Raw genomic sequence first — 18,087 nt, 5'->3', positions numbered from 1 at the left:
TATAGTACTAAAAGACTTGAGCGTCTCTCTTGATCCTAGGTCCTGGCAGAGTTGTGCAGACTCAGGACAACTGAGGTTTGGAGGAATACGCAGGTTTAAAGAGGAGTCCGTAATTTGCTTTCTAATAATCATAATCTTTTCCTCAAAGAAGTTCATGAATTTATCACTGCTAAAGTGAAAGTCATCCTCTCTTGGGGAATGCTGCTTTTTAGTTAGCTTTGCGACAGTATCAAAAAAGGAATTTCGGATTGTTCTTATTTTCCTCAATTAAGTTAGAAAAATAGGATGATCGAGCAGCAGTAAGGGCTCTTCGGTACTGCACGGTACTGTCCTTCCAAGCTAGTCGGAAGACTTCCAGTTTGGTGTGGCGCCATTTCCGTTCCAATTTTCTGGAAGCTTGCTTCAGAGCTCGGGTATTTTCTGTGTACCAGGGAGCTAGTTTCTTATGAGACATTTTTTTAGTTTTTAGGGGTGCAACTGCATCTAGGGTATTGCGCAAGGTTAAATTGAGATACTCAGTTAGGTGGTTAACGGATTTTTGTCCTCTGGCGTCCTTGGGTAGGCAGAGGGAGTCTGGAAGGGCATCAAGGAATCTTTGTGTTGTCTGTGAATTTATAGCACGACTTTTGATGTTCCTTGGTTGGGGTCTGAGCAGATTATTTGTTGCAATTGCAAACGTAATAAAATGGTGGTCCGATAGTCCAGGATTATGAGGAAAAACATTAAGATCCACAACATTTATTCCATGGGACAAAACTAGGTCCAGCGTATGACTGTGACAGTGAGTGGGTCCAGAGACATGTTGGACAAAACCCACTGAGTCGATGATGGCTCCGAAAGCCTTTTGGAGTGGGTCTGTGGACTTTTCCATGTGAATATTAAAGTCACCAAAGATTAGAATATTATCTGCAATGACTACAAGGTCCGATAGGAATTCAGGGAACTCAGTGAGAAACGCTGTATATGGCCCAGGAGGCCTGTAAACAGTAGCTATAAAAAGTGATTGAGTAGGCTGCATAGATTTCATGACTAGAAGCTCAAAAGACGAAAACGCATTTTTTTTTTTTGTAAATTGAAATTTGCTATCGTAAATGTTAGCAACACCTCCGCCTTTGCGGGATGCACGGGGATATGGTCACTAGTGTAGCCAGGAGGTGAGGCCTCATTTAACACAGTAAATTCATCAGGCTTAAGCCATGTTTCAGTCAGGCCAATCACATCAAGATTATGATCAGTGATTAGTTAATTGACTATAATTGCCTTTGAAGTAAGGGATCTAACATTAAGTAGCCCTATTTTGAGAAGTGAGGTATCATGATCTCTTTCAGTAATGACAGGAATGGAGGTGGTCTTTATCCTAGTGAGATTGCTAAGGCGAACACCGCCATGTTTAGTTTTGCCCAACCTAGGTCGAGGCACAGACACGGTCTCAATGGTGATAGCTGAGCTGACTACACTGACTATGCTAGTGGCAGACTCCACTATGCTGGCAGGCTGGCTAATAGCCTGCTGCCTGGCCTGCACCCTATTTCATTGTGGAGCTAGAGGAGTTAGAGCCCTGTCTATGTTGGTAGATAAGATGAGAGCACCCCTCCAGCTAGGATGGAGTCCGTCACTCCTCAGCAGGTCAGGCTTGGTCCTGTTTGTGGGTGAGTCCCAGAAAGAGGGCCAATTATCTACAAATTCTATCTTTTGGGAGGGGCAGAAAACAGTTTTCAACCAGCGATTGAGTTGTGAGACTCTGCTGTAGAGCTCATCACTCCCCCTAACTGGGAGGGGGCCAGAGACAATTACTCGATGCCGACACATCTTTCTAGCTGATATGCACGCAGAAGCTATGTTGCTTGATGGTAATTCATATAGATGGTAATTCATATAGATGGTAATTCATATAGGTGGTAATTCATCTAGATGGTAATTCATATAGATGGTAATTCATATAGGTGGTAATTCATATAGATGGTAATTCATATAGATGGTAATTCATATAGATGGTAATTCATATAGATGGTGGTAATTCATATAGATGGTAATTCATATAGGTGGTAATTCATCTAGATGGTGGTAATTCATATAGATGGTAATTCATATAGATGGTGGTAATTCATATAGATGGTAATTCATATAGATGGTGGTAATTCATATAGATGGTGGTAATTCATATAGATGGTGGTAATTCATATAGATGGTAATTCATATAGATGGTAATTCATCTAGATGGTGGTAATTCATCTAGATGGTGGTAATTCATCTAGATGGTAATTCATCTACATGGTAATTCATATAGATGGTAATTCATATAGATGATGGTAATTCATATAGATGGTAATTCATATAGATGGTGGTAATTCATATAGATGGTGGTAATTCATATAGATGGTAATTCATATAGATGGTAATTCATCTAGGTGGTAATTCATATAGATGGTGGTAATTCATATAGATGGTAATTCATATAGATGGTAATTCATCTAGATGGTAATTCATATAGATGGTAATTCATCTAGATGGTAATTCATATAGATGGTAATTCATATAGATGGTAATTCATATAGATGGTGGTAATTCATCTAGATGGTGGTAATTCATCTAGATGGTGGTAATTCATATAGATGGTGGTAATTCATATAGATGGTAATTCATCTAGATGGTAATTCATATAGATGGTAATTCATATAGATGGTGGTAATTCATATAGATGGTAATTCATCTAGATGGTGGTAATTCATCTAGGTGGTAATTCATATAGATGGTGGTAATTCATCTAGATGGTAATTCATCTAGATGGTGGTAATTCATATAGATGGTGGTAATTCATATAGATGGTAATTCATATAGATGGTGGTAATTCATCTAGATGGTAATTCATATAGATGGTAATTCATATAGATGGTGGTAATTCATATAGATGGTAATTCATATAGATGGTAATTCATCTAGATGGTGGTAATTCATATAGATGGTAATTCATATAGATGGTGGTAATTCATATAGATGGTAATTCATATAGATGGTAATTCATATAGGTGGTAATTCATCTAGATGGTGGTAATTCATATAGATGGTAATTCATATAGATGGTAATTCATATAGATGGTAATTCATATAGATGGTGGTAATTCATATAGATGGTAATTCATATAGATGGTAATTCATCTAGATGGTAATTCATCTAGATGGTAATTCATATAGATGGTAATTCATCTAGGTGGTAATTCATATAAATGGTAATTCATATAGATGGTGGTAATTCATATAGATGGTAATTCATCTAGATGGTGGTAATTCATCTAGATGGTAATTCATATAGATGGTGGTAATTCATATAGATGGTGGTAATTCATCTAGATGGTGGTAATTCATCTAGGTGGTAATTCATATAGATGGTAATTCATCTAGGTGGTAATTCATATAGATGATGGTAATTCATATAGATGGTAATTCATATAGATGGTAATTCATATAGATGGTGGTAATTCATCTAGATGGTAATTCATATAGATGGTAATTCATATAGATGGTAATTCATATAGATGGTGGTAATTCATATAGATGGTGGTAATTCATCTAGATGGTAATTCATCTAGGTGGTAATTCATATAGATGGTAATTCATATAGATGGTAATTCATCTAGGTGGTAATTCATATAGATGGTGGTAATTCATATAGATGGTAATTCATATAGGTGGTAATTCATATAGATGGTAATTCATATAGATGGTAATTCATATAGATGGTAATTCATATAGGTGGTAATTCATATAGATGGTAATTCATATAGATGGTAATTCATATAGGTGGTAATTCATATAGATGGTAATTCATATAGATGGTAATTCATATAGATGATGGTAATTCATATAGATGGTGGTAATTCATATAGATGGTGGTAATTCATATAGATGGTAATTCATATAGATGGTAATTCATCTAGATGGTAATTCATCTAGGTGGTAATTCATATAGATGGTAATTCATCTAGGTGGTAATTCATCTAGGTGGTAATTCATCTAGGTGGTAATTCATCTAGATGGTTATAGGTGAACATTTATTTTAATACATTTTAGATTAAGGTTGTCAAGGGGTCTGAATACATTTCAAATGCACTGTAAGTGTGTGTGTGTGTGTGTATATAATGTGTGTGCATTTAAAGGTGTGTGTCTGTCGGTACTATATATAAAGTCTGGGTGTGTGTGTGTGTGTGTGTGTGTGTGTGTGTGTATAATGTGTGTGCATTTAAAGGTGTGTGTCTGTCGGTACTATATATAAAGTCTGGGTGTGTCTGTGTGTGTCTGTCTGTGTGTGTGTGTGTGTGTGTGTGTGTGTGTGTGTGTGTGTGTGTGTTTGTGTGTGTGTGTATATAATGTGTGTGCATTTAAAGGTGTGTGTCTGTCGGTACTATATATAAAGTCTGGGTGTGTCTGTGTGTGTGTGTGTGTGTGTGTGTGTGTGTGTGTGTGTATATATATATATAATTGTGTGACCCAGCAGCAGAAGGACCAGAGGCAGCAGTTGGACGAAGCTCTGGAATCCCGCCTCCAACACCTGCTAGACACGCCCTCTTCTGCAGACACACCTCCTTCTCCACCAGACACACCCCTTTCCTCAGGAACCCCCCTTCCTTCTGGAGCCCAGCCCCAGTCTGCAGACTCACAGCCGTCCTCTGTGGACCCTCCTCTCTCTGGCTCGCCCGGTAACAGTAGTGACGCTGTAGCCAGGAACGGATCCGCTGTAACACGACACACACACACGGTGAGACACGCACACACACACACACACACACACACACACACACACACACACACACACACACACACACTAAGTGGCAGATACTTTAATTACAAGGTTAGAATCTTTCTAAGGTCCATTCTCCCCTCTCCCTCTCCCTCCCCTCTCTCCCCCTCTCTCCTTCTCCCCCTCTCTATCTCCCCCTCTCTCTTCCTCCCCTCTCTCTCTTTTCCTCCTCTCCTTCCTCCTCTCTCTCTCTCTCTCCCTCCTCTCTCTCTCTTCCTCTCTCTCTCTCTCTCTCTCTCTCTCTCTCTCCCCCTCTCTCTCTCTCTCTCAGATGGAGGGATAGAGGAGGTGGAGGTAGGGAAGATCTCCTTCTGTCCATCAGAGATTCTGGGACATGGAACAGAAGGAACCTTCGTCTTCCGGTCAGTCTTCCATCCGTTGATGTTTACTGATCAATGAAAAGCAGTTTCTTGCTTTATAACCCAGACTTAAAGGTGGAATAATTGGAAATATGTATTTCTGACTATGCTCTTCAAGAGGACATGATATTACAGCCAAAACAGTTATAACATCTATTTAACAATCCCTGGAAAATGTTGTAGGTAGTCATTGGTTTTATTGGAGCTGGGGTTCTCCTTGAACTCTCTGCATCGTATTGGTTTTAGTGGAGCTGGGAGTCTCCTTGAACTCTGCATCGTATTGGTTTTAGTGGAGCTGGGAGTCTCCATGAACTCTCTGCATCGTATTGGTTGTAGTGGAGCTGGGGTTCACCATGAACTCTCTGCATCGTATTGGTTTTAGTGGAGCTGGGCTTCTCCTTGAACTCTCTGCATCGTATTGGTTTTAGTGGAGCTGGGAGTCTCCTTGAACTCTCTGCATCGTATTGGTTTTAGTGGAGCTGGGAGTCTCCTTGAACTCTCTGCATCGTATTGGTTTTAGTGGAGCTGGGGTTCTCCTTGAACTCTCTGCATCGTATTGTGTCGTTTTATTCATAACAATATTGTGTATTCATGACATAGTCATTATATATTCATGACATAGTCATTATATAAATATTCATGGAATAGTCATTATATATTCATGACATAGTCATTATATATTTGTGACATAGTCATTATATATTCGTGACATAGTCATTACATGATATATTCATGATATAGTAATGACATAGTCATTATATATTCATGACATAGTCATTACATATTCATGACATAGTCATTATATATTCCTGACATAGTCATTATATATTCGTGACATAGTCATTATATATTCGTGACATAGTCATTATATATTCCTGACATAGTCATTATATATTCATGACATAGTCATTATATATTCACGACATAGTCATTATATATTCCTGACATAGTCATTATATATTCATGACATAGTCATTATATATTCACGACATAGTCATTATATATTCACGACATAGTCATTATATATTCATGACATAGTCATTATATATTCGTGACATAGTTATTACATGATGATATAGTCATTATATATTCATGATATAGTTATTATATATTAATTATATATATATAGTCATGACAAAGTCATAATATATTCATGATATAGTCATGACATAGTCATTATGCATTCATGACATAGTCATTATATATTCATGACATAGTCATTATATATTCATGACATAGTCATTATATATTCCTGATATAGTCATTATATATATATATATATATTCATGACATAGTCATTATATATTCATGACATAGTCATTATATATTCCTGATATAGTCATTATATATTCATGACATAGTCATTATATATTCCTGATATAGTCATTATATATTCATGACATAGTCATTATATATATTCATGACATAGTCATTATATATATATTCATGACATAGTCATTACATATATATTCATGACATAGTCATTATATATATATTCATGACATAGTCATTACATATATATTCATGACAGTCATTATATATTCATGATAAGTTCCTGATATATGAAATGTTCCAGGGGCCGTTTTGACGGCCGTCGCGTGGCGGTGAAGCGGATCCTTCCAGAGTGTTTTGACGTTGCAGAGCGAGAGGTCCAGCTGCTCCGGGAATCGGACGAACATCCAAACGTCATCAGATACTACTGCACCGAGCGAGACAAACTGTTCACCTACATCGCTATAGAACTGTGTGCTGCTACACTGCAACAGGTAGGTAGATACTACTGCACCGAGAGAGACAAACTGGTCACCTAACAACAGGTAGGTAGATACTACTGCACCGAGAGAGACAAACTGGTCACCTAACAACAGGTAGGTAGATACTACTGCACCGAGAGAGATAAACTGGTCACCTACAACAGGTAGGTAGATACTACTGCACCGAGAGAGACAAACTGGTCACCTAACAACAGGTAGGTAGATACTACTGCACCGAGAGAGACAAACTGGTCACCTACAACAGGTAGGTAGATACTACTGCACCGAGAGAGACAAACTGGTCACCTACAACAGGTAGGTAGATACTACTGCACCGAGAGAGACAAACTGGTCACCTACAACAGGTAGGTAGATACTACTGCACCGAGAGAGACAAACTGGTCACCTAACAACAGGTAGGTAGATACTACTGCACCGAGAGAGACAAACTGGTCACCTAACAACAGGTAGGTAGATACTACTGCACCGAGAGAGACAAACTGGTCACCTGCAACAGGTAGGTAGATACTACTGCACCGAGAGAGACAAACTGGTCACCTACAACAGGTAGGTAGATACTACTGCACCGAGAGAGACAAACTGGTCACCTACAACAGGTAGGTAGATACTACTGCACAGAGAGAGACACACTGTTCACCTAACAACAGGTAGGTAGATACTACTGCACCGAGAGAGACAAACTGGTCACCTACAACCTGGTAGTGTGTATATATATAACCTGGTAGTGTATATATATAACCTGGTAGTGTATATATAACCTGGTAGTGTATGTATATATAACCTGGTAGTATATATATATAACCTGGCAGTGTGTATATAACCTGGTAGTGTATATATATATAACCTGGTAGTGTATATATATAACCTGGTAGTGTATATATAACCTGGTAGTGTATAAATAACCTGGTAGTGTATATATAGCCTGGTAGTGTATATATATACTGGTAGTATATATATAACCTGGTAGTGTATATATAACCAAGTAGTGTGTATATATATAACCTGGTAGTGTATATATATAACCTGGTAGTATGTATATATATATATAACATGGTAGTGTATATATATAACCTTGTAGTATATATATATATATAACCTGGTAGTGTATATATAACCTGGTAGTGTGTATATATAACATGGTAGTATATATATATATATATATATATATATATATATATATAACCTGGTAGTGTGTATATATATAACCTGGTAGTGTGTATATATATAACCTGGTAGTGTATGTATAACCTGGTAGTGTGTATATATAACCTGGTAGTATATATATAACCTGGTAGTGTATATATAACCAAGTAGTGTGTATATATAACCTGGTAGTGTATATATATAACCTGGTAGTATATATATAAATAACCTGGTAGTATGTATATATATAACCTGGTAGTGTATATATAACCTGGTAGTGTATATATATAACCTGGTAGTGTATATATAACCTGGTAGTGTATATATATAACCTGGTAGTGTATGTATATATCCTGGTAGTGTGTATATAATCTGGTAGTATATTTATATATATATATATATATATATATATATACATATATATATATATAACCTGGTAGTGTATATATAACCTGGTAGTGTATATATATAACCTGGTAGTGTGTATATAACCTGGTAGTGTGTATATACATATAACCTGGTAGTGTGTATATATAACCTGGTAGCGTATATATATATAACCTGGTAGTATATATATATAACCTGGTAGTATGTATATATATAACCTGGTAGTATGTATATAACCTGGTAGTATATATATATAACCTGGTAGTATGTATATATATAACCTGGTAGTATGTATATAACCTGGTAGTGTATATAACCCGGTAGTGTATATATATAACCTGGTAGTGTATATATATAACCTGGTAGCGTATATATATAACCTGGTAGTGTGTATATAACCTGGTAGTGTGTATATAACCTGGTAGTGTATATATATAACCTGGTAGTATATATATATATAACCTGGTAGTGTATATATATATAACCTGGTAGTGTGTGTATATATCCTGGTAGTATATATATAATCTGGTAGTGTATATATATAACCTGGTAGTGTATATATAATCTGGTAGTGTATATATATAACCTGGTAGTGTTTATATAACCTGGTAGTGTGTATATAACCTGGTAGTGTGTATATAACCTGGTAGTGTATATATATAACCTGGTAGTGTTTATATAACCTGGTAGTGTGTATATAACCTGGTAGTGTGTATATAACCTGGTAGTGTATATATATATATATAACCTGGTAGTGTGTATATAACCTGGTAGTGTATATATATAACCTGGTAGTGTATATATATAACCTGGTAGTGTATATATATAACCTGGTAGTGTATATATAACCTGGTAGTATATATATAATCTGGTAGTGTATATATATAACCTGGTAGTGTATATATAATCTGGTAGTGTATATATATATATAACCTGGTAGTGTATATATAATCTGGTAGTGTATATATATATATAACCTGGTAGTGTATATGTAACCTGGTAGTGTGTATATAACCTGGTAGTGTATATATAACCTGGTAGTGTATATAACCTGGTAGTGTATATATATAACCTGGTAGTATATATATAATCTGGTAGTGTATATGTAACCTGGTAGTGTATATATAACCTGGTAGTGTGTATATAACCTGGTAGTGTATATATATAACCTGGTAGTGTATATATATAACCTGGTAGTGTGTATATATAACCTGGTAGTGTATATATAACCTGGTAGTATGTATATATAACCTGGTAGTGTATATATATAACCTGGTAGTCTATATATAAAACCTTTTAGTGTATATATAACCTGGTAGTGTATATATATAACCTGGTAGTGTATATATATAACCTGGTAGTGTATATATAACCTGGTAGTGTGTATATAACCTGGTAGTGTATATATATATAACCTGGTAGTGTATATATATAACCTGGTAGTGTGTATATAACCTGGTAGTGTATATATAACCTGGTAGTGTATATATAACCTGGTAGTGTATATATATATAACCTGGTAGTGTATATATAACCTGGTAGTGTATATATAACCTGGTAGTGTATATATATATATATATATATAACCTGGTAGTGTATATATATAACCTGGTAGTGTATATATAACCTGGTAGTGTGTTTATATAACCTGGTAGTGTATATATATAACCTGGTAGTGTATATATGACCTGGTAGTGTATATATATAACCTGGTAGTGTATATACATATAACCTGGTAGTGTATATATATATAACCTGGTAGTGTATATATAACCTGGTAGTATATATATAACCTGGTAGTGTATATATATAACTTGGTAGTGTATATATATAACCTGGTAGTGTGTATATAACCTGGTAGTGTATATATGACCTGGTAGTGTATATATATAACCTGGTAGTGTGTATATATATAACCTGGTAGTGTATATATATATAACCTGGTAGTGTATATATATATATATATATATAACCTGGTAGTGTATATATATAACTTGGTAGTGTATATATATAACCTGGTAGTGTATATATAACCTGGTAGTGTGTATATGTAATGTGTATAACCTGGTAGTGTATATATATATATAACCTGGTAGTGTATATGTAACCTGGTAGTGTGTATATGTAATGTGTATAACCTGGTAGTGTATATATATATAACCTGGTAGTGTATATATAACCTGGTAGTGTGTATATAACTTGGTAGTGTATATATATATATAACCTGGTAGTGTATATATAACCTGGTAGTGTATATATATAACCTGGTAGTGTGTATATATAACCTGGTCGTGTATATATAACCTGGTAGTGTATATATATATATAACCTGGTAGTGTATATATATAACCTGGTAGTGTGTTTATATAACCTGGTAGTGTATATATAACCTGGTAGTGTATATATATATATATAACCTGGTAGTGTATATATATAACCTGGTAGTGTATATATATAACTTGGTAGTGTATATATATAACCTGGTAGTGTATATATATAACCTGTTAGTGTGTATATAACCTGGTAGTGTATATATAACCTGGTAGTGTATATATATAACCTGGTAGTGTATATATATATATATAACCTGGTAGTGTATATATATAACCTGTTAGTGTATATATATAACCTGGTAGTGTATATATATAACCTGGTAGTGTATATATATAACCTGGTAGTGTATATATAACCTGGTAGTGTGTATATAACCTGGTAGTGTATATATATAACCTGGTAGTGTATATATATAACCTGGTAGTGTGTATTTATAACCTGTTAGTGTATATAACCTGGTAGTGTATATATAACCTGTATATATGTAATGTGTATAACCTGGTAGTGTATATATATATAACCTGGTAGTGTATATATAACCTGGTAGTGTATATATATATAACCTGGTAGTGTATATATAACCTGGTAGTGTATATATAACCTGGTAGTGTATATATATAACCTGGTAGTGTTTATATAACCTGGTAGTATATATATATATAACCTGGTAGTGTGTATATAACCTGGTAGTGTATATATATAACCTGGTAGTGTGTATATATAACCTGGTAGTGTATATAACCCGGTAGTGTATATAACCCGGTAGTGTATATATAACCTGTGTATAACCTGTGTATATGTAATGTGTATAACCTGTGTATATGTAATGTGGTTAACCTGTGTATATGTAATGTGTATAACCGGTAGTGTATATATAACCTGGTAGTGTATATATAACCTGGTAATGTATGTAACCTGGTAGTATATATATAACCTGGTAGTGTGTATAACCTGGTAGTGTATATATATAACCTGGTAGTGTATATAACCCGGTAGTGTATATATAACCTGGTAGTGTATATATATAACCTGGTAGTGTATATATATATAACCTGGTAGTGTATATATATATATATATAACCTGGTAGTATATATATATAACCTGGTAGTGTATATATAACCTGGTAGTGCATATATATATAACCTGGTAGTGTATATATATATAACCTGGTAGTATATATATAACCTGGTAGTGTATATATATAACCTGGTAGTGTATATATAACCTGGTAATGTATGTAACCTGGTAGTATATATATAACCTGGTAGTGTGTATAACCTGGTAGTGTATATATATAACCTGGTAGTGTATATATAACCTGGTAGTGTATATATAACCTGGTAATGTATGTAACCTGGTAGTATATATATAACCTGGTAGTGTATATATATATAACCTGGTAGTGTATATATAACCTGGTAGTGTATATATAACCTGGTAGTGTGTATATAACCTGGTAGTGTATATATATATAACCTGGTAGTATATATATATATATAACCTGGTAGTGTGTATATAACCTGGTAGTGTATATATATAACCTGGTAGTGTGTATATATAACCTGTTAGTGTATATAACCCGGTAGTGTATATAACCCGGTAGTGTATATATAACCTGGTAGTGTATATATAACCTGGTAGTGTATATATAACCTGGTAGTGTATATATATATAACCTGGTAGTATATATATAACCTGGTAGTGTATATATAACCTGGTAATGTATGTAACCTGGTAGTATATATATAACCTGGTAGTGTGTATAACCTGGTAGTATATATATATAACCTGGTAGTGTATATATAACCTGGTAATGTATGTAACCTGGTAGTATATATATAACCTGGTAGTGTGTATAACCTGGTAGTGTATATATATAACCTGGTAGTGTATATAACCCGGTAGTGTATATATAACCTGGTAGTGTATATATATAACCTGGTAGTGTATATATATAACCTGGTAGTATATATAACCTGGTAGTATATATATAACCTGGTAGTGTATATATAACCTGGTAGTGTATATATATAACCTGGTAGTGTATATATAACCTGGTAATGTATGTAACCTGGTAGTGTATATATATAACCTGGTAGTGTATATATAACCTGGTAGTGTATATATATAACCTGGTAGTGTATATAACCCGGTAGTGTATATATAACCTGGTAGTGTATATATATAACCTGGTAGTGTGTATAACCTGGTAGTGTATATATAACCTGGTAGTGTGTATATATAACCCGGTAGTGTATATATAACCTGGTAGTGTATATATAACCTGGTAGTGTATATATAACCTGGTAGTGTATATATATAACCTGGTAGTGTATATAACCCGGTAGTGTATATATAACCTGGTAGTGTATATATATAACCTGGTAGTATATATATAACCTGGTAATGTATGTAACCTGGTAGTATATATATAACCTGGTAGTGTGTATAACCTGGTAGTGTATATATATAACCTGGTATTGTATATAACCCGGTAGTGTATATATAACCTGGTAGTGTGTATGTAATGTCTATAACCTGTGTATATGTAATGTGTATAACCTGTGTATATGTAATGTGTATAACCTGGTAGTGTATATATGTAATGTGTATAACCTGTGTATATGTAATGTGTATAACCTGTGTCTATGTAATGTGTATAACCTGTGTGTATGTAATGTGTATAACCTGTGTATATGTAATGTGTATAACCTGTGTGTATGTAATGTGTATAACCTGGTAGTGTATATATATAACCTGGTAGTGTATATAACCCGGTAGTGTATATATGTAATGTGTATAACCTGTGTATATGTAATGTCTATAACCTGTGTATATGTAATGTGTATAACCTGTGTATATGTAATGTGTATAACCGGTAGTGTATATATAACCTGGTAGTGTATATATAACCTGGTAGTGTATATATAACCTGGTAGTGTATATATATAACCTGGTAGTGTATATATAACCTGGTAATGTATGTAACCTGGTAGTGTATATATATAACCTGGTAGTGTATATATAACCTGGTAGTGTATATATATAACCTGGTAGTGTATATAACCCGGTAGTGTATATATAACCTGGTAGTGTATATATATAACCTGGTAGTGTGTATAACCTGGTAGTGTATATATAACCTGGTAGTGTGTATAACCTGGTAGTGTATATATAACCTGGTAGTGTATATATAACCTGGTAGTGTATATATATAACCTGGTAGTGTATATATATAACCCGGTAGTGTATATATAACCTGGTAGTGTATATATATAACCTGGTAGTATATATATAACCTGGTAATGTATGTAACCTGGTAGTATATATATAACCTGGTAGTGTGTATAACCTGGTAGTGTATATATATAACCTGGTATTGTATATAACCCGGTAGTGTATATATAACCTGGTAGTGTATATATGTAATGTGTATAACCTGTGTATATGTAATGTGTATAACCTGTGTATATGTAATGTGTATAACCTGGTAGTGTATATATAACCCGGTAGTGTGTATGTAATGTGTATAACCTGTGTATATGTAATGTGTATAACCTGTGTATATGTAATGTGTATAACCTGGTAGTGTATATATAACCTGGTAGTGTATATATAACCTGGTAGTGTATATATATAACCTGGTAGTGTATATATAACCTGGTAGTATATATATAACCTGGTATTGTATATATAACCTGGTAGTATATATATAACCTGGTATTGTATATAACCTGGTAGTGTATATAACCTGGTAGTGTATATAACCTGTGTATATGTAATGTGTATAACCTGTGTATATGTAATGTGTATAACCTGTGTGTATGTAATGTGTATAACCTGTGTATATGTAATGTGTATAACCTGTGTATATGTAATGTGTATAACCTGTGTATATGTAATGTGTATAACCTGTGTATATGTAATGTGTATAACCTGTGTATATGTAATGTGTATAACCGGTAGTGTATATATAACCTGTGTCTATGTAATGTGTATAACCTGTGTGTTCTCTACTGTCCCCAGTATGTGGAAGATTCGTCGTGCCACTCTGGTCTCAGCGCTGTCACTGTACTACAACAGACCATGTGTGGTCTCAGCCACCTCCACTCACTAAACATAGGTACTATATACAGCTGTCTGTCTGTCTGACCGACCCGACACCTACCTACCTACCTACCTACCTTCCTTCCTTCCTTCCTTCCTTCCTTGCTTCCTTCCTTCCTTCCTTCCTTCCTTCCTTCCTTCCTTCCTTCCTTCCTTCCTTCCATGTGTGGTCTCAGTCACCTCCACTCACTAAACATAGGTACTATATACAGCTGTCTGTCTGTCTGACTGACCGACCCGACACCTACCTACCTACCTACCTACCTACCTTCCTTCCTTCCCTCCTTCCTTCCTTCCTTGCCTTCCTTCCTTCCTACCTTCCTTCCATGTGTGGTCTCAGCCACCTCCACTCACTAAACATAGGTACTATATACAGCTGTCTGTCTGTCTGTCTGTCTGACTGACCGACACCCACCTACCTTCCTACCTACCTACCTACCTACCTACCTACCTACCTACCTACCACCTGTGGTCTCAGCCACCTCCACTCACTAAACATAGGTACCTATATACCTGTCTGTCTGTCTGACCGACCGACCCGACACCTACCTACCTACCTACCTACCTTCCTACCTTCCTTCCTTCCTTCCTTCCTTGTGTGGTCTCAGCCACCTCCACTCACTAAACATAGGTACTATATACAGCTGTCTGTCCGTCTGTCTGACCGACCCGACACCTACCTACCTACCTTCCTACCTTCCGTCCTTCCTTCCTTGTGTGGTCTCAGCCACCTCCACTCACTAAACATAGGTACTATATACAGCTGTCTGTCTGTCTGACCGACCCGACACCTACCTACCTACCTTCCTACCTACCTACCTACCTACCTACCTTCCTTCCTTCCTTCCTTGTGTGGTCTCAGCCACCTCCACTCACTAAACATAGGTACTATATACAGCTGTCTGTCTGTCTGACCGACCCGACACCTACCTACCTACCTTCATACCTACCTACCTACCTACCTTCCTTCCTTCCTTGTGTGGTCTCAGCCACCTCCACTCACTAAACATAGGTACTATATACAGCTGTCTGTCCGTCTGTCTGACCGACCCGACACCTACCTACCTTCCTTCCTTCCTTCCTGCCTTCCTTCCTTGTGTGGTCTCAGCCACCTCCACTCACTAAACATAGGTACTATATACAGCTGTCTGTCTGTCTGACCGACCCGACACCTACCTACCTACCTTCCTACCTACCTACCTACCTACCTACCTTCCTTCCTTCCTTGTGTGGTCTCAGCCACCTCCACTCACTAAACATAGGTACTATATACAGCTGTCTGTCTGTCTGTCTGACCGACCCGACACCTACCTACCTACCTACCTTCCTTCCTTCCTTCCTTCCTTCCTTCCTTCCTTGTGTGGTCTCAGTCACCTCCACTCACTAAACATAGGTACTATATACAGCTGTCTGTCTGTCTGTCTGACCGACCCGACACCTACCTACCTACCTTCCTTCCTTCCTTCCTTCCTTCCTTCCTTCCTTCCTTCCTTCCTTCCTTCCTTCCTTCCTTCCTTGTGTGGTCTCAGCCACCTCCACTCACTAAACATAGGTACTATATACAGCTGACTGTCTGTCTGACCGACCCGACACCTACCTACCTACCTACCTTCCTTCCTTCCTTCCTTCCTTCCTACCTTCCTTCCTTCCTTCCTTCCATGTGTGGTCTCAGCCACCTCCACTCACTAAACATAGGTACTATATACAGCTGTCTGTCTGACCGACCCGACACCCACCTACCTACCTACCTACCTTCCTTCCTTCCTTCCTTCCTTCCTTCCTTGTGTGGTCTCAGTCACCTCCACTCACTAAACATAGGTACTATATACAGCTGTCTGTCTGTCTGACCGACCCGACACCTACCTACCTACCTACCTACCTTCCTTCCTTCCTTCCTTCCTTCCTTCCATGTGTGGTCTCAGTCACCTCCACTCACTAAACATAGGTACTATATACAGCTGTCTGTCTGTCTGACTGACCGACCCGACACCTACCTACCTACCTACCTACCTACCTACCTACCTACCTACCTACCTACCTACCTACCTACCTACCTACCTACCTACCTACCTACCTACCATGTGTGGTCTCAGCCACCTCCACTCACTAAACATAGGTACTATATACAGCTGTCTGTCCGTCTGTCTGACCGACCCGACACCCACCTACCTTCCTACCTACCTACCTACCTACCTACCTACCTACCTACCTACCTACCATGTGTGGTCTCAGCCACCTCCACTCACTAAACATAGGTACTATATACAGCTGTCTGTCTGTCTGACCGACCGACCCGACACCTACCTACCTACCTACATTCCTACCTTCCTTCCTTCCTTCCTTGTGTGGTCTCAGCCACCTCCACTCACTAAACATAGGTACTATATACAGCTGTCTGTCCGTCTGTCTGTCTGACCGACCCGACACCTACCTACCTACCTACCTTCCTACCTTCCTTCCTTCTTTCCTTGTGTGGTCTCAGCCACCTCCACTCACTAAACATAGGTACTATATACAGCTGTCTGTCTGTCTGACCGACCCGACACCTACCTACCTACCTTCCTACCTACCTACCTACCTACCTACCTACCTACCTTCCTTCCTTCCTTCCTTGTGTGGTCTCAGCCACCTCCACTCACTAAACATAGGTACTATATACAGCTGTCTGTCTGTCTGACCGACCCGACACCTACCTACCTACCTTCATACCTACCTACCTACCTACCTACCTTCCTTCCTTCCTTCCTTGTGTGGTCTCAGCCACCTCCACTCACTAAACATAGGTACTATATACAGCTGTCTGTCCGTCTGTCTGACCGACCCGACACCTACCTACCTTCCTTCCTTCCTTCCTGCCTTCCTTCCTTGTGTGGTCTCAGCCACCTCCACTCACTAAACATAGGTACCTGTCTGTCTGTCTGACCTACCTACCTACCTTCCTACCTACCTACCTACCTTCCTTCCTTCCTTCCTTGTGTGGTCTCAGCCACCTCCACTCACTAAACATAGGTACTATATACAGCTGTCTGTCTGTCTGTCTGACCGACCCGACACCTACCTACCTACCTACCTTCCTTCCTTCCTTCCTTCCTTCCTTCCTTCCTTCCTTCCTTCCTTGTGTGGTCTCAGTCACCTCCACTCACTAAACATAGGTACTATATACAGCTGTCTGTCTGTCTGTCTGAC

The 18,087-nt window shown here is 37.3% G+C and overlaps 1 protein-coding gene across 1 annotated transcript in view; it reads left to right on the top strand.

The window, feature by feature from the left end:
* Window positions 1-18,087, top strand: part of ern2 (endoplasmic reticulum to nucleus signaling 2) — a 120,864-nt gene that overhangs the window by 66,362 nt on the left and 36,415 nt on the right. Inside the window, 4 exon segments of the mRNA XM_065000841.1 lie at window positions 4,490-4,750; window positions 5,066-5,157; window positions 6,731-6,920; window positions 14,821-14,917. Of these exon segments, the coding sequence (XP_064856913.1) occupies window positions 4,490-4,750; window positions 5,066-5,157; window positions 6,731-6,920; window positions 14,821-14,917 (640 nt within the window).

This window comes from Oncorhynchus nerka, linkage group LG15, assembly GCF_034236695.1.
Source record: "Oncorhynchus nerka isolate Pitt River linkage group LG15, Oner_Uvic_2.0, whole genome shotgun sequence".
Classification (NCBI taxonomy): Eukaryota; Metazoa; Chordata; class Actinopteri; order Salmoniformes; family Salmonidae; genus Oncorhynchus; species Oncorhynchus nerka.
The sequence above is the reverse complement of the archived record's forward strand: the minus strand, read 5'-3'. Positions and strand labels throughout refer to the sequence as shown.